At 39.9% G+C, this 6,161-nt stretch overlaps 1 protein-coding gene across 1 annotated transcript in view; it reads right to left on the bottom strand.

Annotated features, from left to right (window-relative positions):
• The window catches only part of LOC106874919 (spastin), a 139,865-nt gene that overhangs the window by 42,685 nt on the left and 91,019 nt on the right, over positions 1 to 6,161 (bottom strand). The window contains exons 7-8 of the mRNA XM_052973488.1: positions 3,284 to 3,348; positions 870 to 944 (exon numbers count right to left, since the gene is read on the bottom strand). Coding sequence (XP_052829448.1) covers positions 870 to 944; positions 3,284 to 3,348 — 140 coding nt within the window. The remainder of the gene's footprint in view (positions 1 to 869; positions 945 to 3,283; positions 3,349 to 6,161) is intronic.

Genomic DNA, 6,161 nt, shown 5'->3' with positions numbered 1-6,161 from the left:
CATCGCCTCGGTGAGGCCCAATGTACGAAGGACTTGCCTCACCACCTCAGCCCAGGTCTTCCTGGGCCTACCTCTTCCACGGGTTCCCTCAACTGTTAGGGTGTGGCACTTTTTCACGCAGCTATTCTCACCACATGTCTATACCAGCGCAATCGTCTCTCTTGCACACCACAACTGATGCTTCTAATGTTCAGCTTTTCTCTCAAGATACTTACACTCTGACGGGTTCTTTTGTTTCAGTCATTCGACTGTGGCCATGCTGGAGCACCACTTTAAAAGTGTTTTAGTCAAAGAAATTGATCCCAGGACTTATTCTTTGCACTATTAAGATTGCCATGCAATTCACAAGGTTATGAAAGCTGGTGAGGAAATAGGGATTCAGTTCCATTCCTCAGGAATGAGAGGTGTGTGGGAAGGGTCTTGTAGAAGGATCAGCATGGCTACTCTCATCTAGAGGGAGTATGTTGGAGATGTTGATTAAGAAAAAAGCACCACCAAAGGTAAGGCAATAGGAGTGGAGGAACTATAAGAACACCAAACCAGATTCCTTGTAGTGATTATTCCAGTTCTTTGCCTTCTGAGTTCAAATATTATAATGGTCTTCTTGGTTCACAAACTAATTATATGGTCCACCATCACCAACACCACTACCACCACCACCACCTGGCATTTTGGGTGTCTTCAGTGAACCTGCTTTCTCTTTCTTCTTCCTCCCCACTCTCTCTCTCCCTACCTCTCTCTTACTAGTTTTGTAAACCTTGTAAAGGGGTCATGAACATTGGCCTTCCTTTGTAACCCCCAACCAAAAAAATAACAAAAGCATTTACAACAGGAACAAAATCTGAAACTATATTAATATAAGAACATACCAGCATGGTTTTACCATTTCCTGGGGGGCCAAAGAGTAATAATCCTCTCGCAGGTGCCCTCAATCCAGTAAAAAGCTGAAACAATAGAAATTAAAGCAAATTAACAATAACAAAAAAAAAAATGAGACAAAAATTAACAATTATAATTAATCAATAACTAGTCATTTCAAAATACGAGTGTTTTATTATATTGAAAATATTAATATTTTAAAAAGTCTGAATTTGAATGTTTGACTTCACAAAATTTGAGTTTATCTTTTACTTGTTTCTTTCATTAATCTGTGACCATGCTGGAGCAACACTTTGGAAGATTTAGACATACAAATCAACCCTAGTACTTTTTTTAAAAAAGTCTGGTACTTATTCTGTTAGAAAATGAATGCTCAACACCACATTGATAGATAATGGTACTCATCTCCATTTTGGAGATGCTTGAACAATTGTTAAGATCATTTCACATGAAACCATTCGTTACCTTGTTAGCCCACGAACAAAGCATGCATGCATACACACACACACACACACATACACGTAAAGGTAAGATCCAAGGATCGAGGTGTAGGAAGTTAGTAAGCTTTGAGCAGTCCATAGAAAATATAAAAAAACAACTTTCAGGAACAATAGTAGTTTATTGGCACAGAAGGTTGGCGCATTTCAATCAAATCCCCAACAAATTAACACAGGATCTCCTAACAATAATGTAAACTTCATATAATCAAGGTATCGTTAGCCTCAGTAGCTTGCAGTCTACCCCTCGTTTGGATAATTTACTACTTCTGAGGTTCTGCCAGCTGTGAAACAAATGTAGCTTGGATTTTATCAACTCCATTCCATAATTTTTGAATATATACATATATATATATATATATATATTCCTTTTCTTTTCTTTTTTTTGCTGTAGTTTCAGCTCATAGCTGCAGCCAGGCTGATACACCCCCATTTTGGTACACTGTTATTACTGAGAGCCTCCTCCAACATGTGGCACTTGGTGAAGAATGGAGTTTGATGTAGCTACCCTCATTTGCACCTCTTGCTGTGAGGTAGGTTCATCTGGAACTCTCGACAGGAAGAGGTCTAGCTTTGATTTAAAAACGCCTACATCTATTTTGTGCAGGTTCCTCAGGCCCTTTGGGAGAATATTAAAAAGCTGTAGGCCCCTGAAACTCAGGCTGTTGCAGTAACTGGTCCTGAAGCATGATGGCATTGTTGGGATATTTGACACTATGCAATGTCAACCCATCTGGTATTGGTGGAGCTTTCAATGCCAAAATTTGGCACAATTCCTTCCAGATGTATATTACTGCATATCTCTCCCGCCTTCTCTCCAGGAAGTAGAGTTTTAGATGTTTCAGCTGTTTATATATATATATCATCATTTAACGTCCACTCTCCATACTGGCATGGGTTAGACAGTTTAACTGGAGCTGATGAGCCAGGGAGCTGCACCAGGTTCCAGTCTGATTTGGCATGGTTTCTACACCTGGATGACCTTCCTAGTGCCAACCACTCTAGAAGTGTAATGGGTGTTTTTAAGTGTCACTGGCACAGGTGCCATTTACATGACACTGGCAGCAACCACAACTACAATCCACGGGTGGGTGTCATTTATATGCTACTGGCAACGACCACGACTACAATGCATGAGTGTCATTTACATGGCACAAGCAGCAACCATGACTACAATTCATATATATATAATATATATATATTGTGTGTGTGTGTGTGTGTCCACAAGCGTGCATGCATGTAATTATATGTTTCCAATGTTACATCACTAAAGAAATAATCAAACCCATAGTTACAAATTGTGACTTTCTTCTGAAATAAATGCAGAGCAGCCTACTATTCAGTGAACATCACTGTTACATTCTTTTCACAGGGCACCAGACACAAATATTAATAATTTCTATATAGCAGGCGTTGCTGTGTGGTAAGTAGCTTGCTTGCTAACCACATGGTTCTGGGTTCAGTCCCACTGTGTGGCACCTTGGACAAGTGTCTTCTACTATAGCCACAGGTTGAGAAAAACCTTCTGAGTGAATTTAGTAGACGGAAACTGAAAGCAGCCCATTGTATATATGTGTGTGTGTGTGTGTGTGTGTGTGTGTGTGTGTGTGTGTGTGAGTCTTTGTGTCTGTGTTTGTCTCCACTCCACTGCTTGACAACCGGTGCTGGTGTGTTGATGTCCCTTTAACTTAGCAGTTTGGCAAAACAGACCGATAGAATAAGTACCACCAGGCTTACAAAGAATAAGTCCTGGGGTCAGTTTGCTCGAATAAAAATCCTTCAAGGTGTTGCTCCAGCATGGCTGCAGTTAAATGACTGAAACAAGTAAAAGAATAAAAGAATCATATGTGTAAACGTAAAACTAATGACTAGTGGTCAGGATGAAGGTCAAGCAGCAAAATAATTACCTCAGGTCGCAGGGAAGGTAGAATAACAATTTCTTGCAGGGCTTGTTTAGCAATTTGTTGTCCAGCTAAAAACATTAAAAACAGAATTTGAAATTTTAAAAGTAATACTAAAAAAAATCACACAACAGTAAACTGTACGGATATACGAATTATTCATCATCATCATTTAATGTCCGCTTTCCATGCTAGCATGGGTTGGACGATTTGACTGGGGACTGGCAAACCAGATGGCTGCACCAGACTCCAATCTGATTTGGCGGAGTTTCTACAGCTGAATGCCCTTCCTAACGTCAACCACTCCAAGAGTGTAGTGGGTGCTTTTTACGTGCCACCCGGAACAAGGGCCAGTTTGGCAGTACTGACAATGGTCACGCTCAAATGGTGTTTTTTTACGTGCCACCTGTACAGGGGTCAGTCCAATGTTTTGTTTACATGCCTCTGGCATGAGTGCCAGTAAGGCGAAGCTGGAAACGATCGCGCTCAAATGGTGCTTTTTACGTGCCACCGTATTATATAAATTTAACATATTGGATTTGAAAGGAGGAAAACTGAAACCTGTCATGTGTATATCTATCTCTCAATCATCATCATAATCATTTGACATTCATTTTCCATGCTGGCATAGGTTGGGCAGTTAGACAGGAGCTGGCAAACCAGAGGACAGCTCCCAGCTCTACTGCATGTTTTTGGTAGGGTTTTTTATGGCTGGATGCACTTCCTAATGCCAACTGCCTTATAGAGTGACCTGGGTGCTTTTTACATGGCACCAACACCAGCAAGGTCTGCTTAGGCATGGTTTTTACAGCTGGGTGTCTTCCAAATACAAACCACTTTACAGAGTGAACAGAATACTTTTTATATAGCACCAGCACTGGCAGGGTCATCAAGTAACTTGCAAGGCAAAGATCCCTTGTGTGTGTGTGTGTGTGTGTGTGTGTGTGTGTATGGAGGGGTATCATATATATATATATATATATCATCATCATCATATATATATATCATCATCATCGTTTAATGTCCATCTTCCATGCATGCATGAGCAGGATGGCTGACAGGAGTTGGCCAGGTAGAAAATTTACTTTAAGCTACTGTGTCTGTTTTGGCAAGGATTTTTCAGCTAGATTTTACAGCTTCTTAACACCAAACACTCTGCAGAGTGTATGTGTGTGTGTGTATATATATATATATATATATATATATATATATATATATATATATATATATATATATATATATATATATATACATACATACACATATATATATACACACACACACATACAAACACATACACACACATGCGTGAGTGTGTGTGTATGTGAGAGTGTGAGTGAGTGTATGTGTGTGTGAGTGAGAGAGAAGGAGAGAGAGTGCGTATGTGTGTAGGTTTTGCTGTCTCCATTCCTTGACCTTACATGATAGTTGTAAACAAATGACATCATTATGCATGTGGTCAGTCATTTCCAGTCAGTCTATGAGAAAATATTACTTTGCTTGGAAACAGGTGAGGGTTGGTGACAGGGAGGGTATCCAGCCATAGCAAATCTGCCTCAGTAAATCCCATCCAACTCAAGTGAGAATGAAAAAGTAAACATTGAAACTATGATGATGAAAGAAGCTGTTAATATCAATATCATCATCATCATCATCTATATAGTAATCATTGATGATGTATTCAATATACAATGTAAGGTGGCAAGCTGACAGAAACATTAGCGTGCCGGGCAAAATGTTTAGTGGTATTTCACCTGTCAATACATTCTGAGTTCAAATTCCGCTGAGGTCGACTTTGCCTTTCATCCTTTCGGAATTGATAAATTAAGTACCAGTTGTGTACTGGGGTCGATCTAATTGACTGCATCCAACTCCCCCAAAATTCCGGGATTTGTGCCTAGAGTACAGAAGATTCTATATACAGTGTATCAGAATCCATCACACCCTTGTCATATCTGCAAACCTCACATCTATAAAGATGACTTGTTAGTGTACAGGTAGGGAAGGACTGCCATGGAATGACGAAGAGGTGCAAAATATCCACAACTTCTATTTCTGATTCAGTAGTTTTGGGGTTAAGAATAACTTGTTTTGGGAGAAAATATGTTCAAACAATTCTAAATTTGTGGAAATTTTCCTTGCATATACCATAAGAAATATAAAAGCTTTATAATTGATCTTTGTTTGCATAAGACCTGATATCTTTCCTGCATCCATATTTTGGTTTATTTGCCATTAACTTAAAATGTATAACTATTTCCTCTGTAATAAAATATTCCAAGTCTCTGCTGCTGCTTCTTTTATGACTTAGACAGAGGATGGCAGACAATGTCCAAGACAAACCATTTTTGCAGGATCTCTGAGACTGGTAACAGTAGGAGAAAAGGAAGATGGTGCCACAAATCATGAGTAGACACAGGTAGTCACATTAGGAAGCAATGGGTTGAGATAAAAATTTATCCTTATACCAGAAACATAATCTGGATGCTTGTACTAGAGTGGACCCTGATAAAGGAACCCTGTAAAGGTCCAAATTATAGTATCAACACAGGAAACATTAAGTCTACTGGCAACTCGTATCAATATATATATATATCATCATCATCATCATCATCATCGTTTAACGTCCGCTTTCCATGCTAGCATGGGTTGGACGATTTGACTGAGGACTGGTGCAACCGGATGGCTACATCAGGCTCCAATCTAATTTGGCAGAGTTTCTACAGCTGGATGCCCTTCCTAACGCCAACCACTCAGAGAGTGTAGTGGGTGCTTTTACGTGTCACCCGCACGAAAACGGCCACGCTCGAAATGGTGTCTTTTATGTGCCACCCGCACAAGAGCCAGTCCAAGGGCACTGGCAACGATCTCGCTGTAGGGTTTC

Source organism: Octopus bimaculoides, chromosome 16 (genome assembly GCF_001194135.2).
Source record: "Octopus bimaculoides isolate UCB-OBI-ISO-001 chromosome 16, ASM119413v2, whole genome shotgun sequence".
Classification (NCBI taxonomy): domain Eukaryota; kingdom Metazoa; phylum Mollusca; class Cephalopoda; order Octopoda; family Octopodidae; genus Octopus; species Octopus bimaculoides.
Note: the sequence above shows the minus strand (reverse complement) of the source record. Positions and strands in the feature narration are given on the sequence as shown.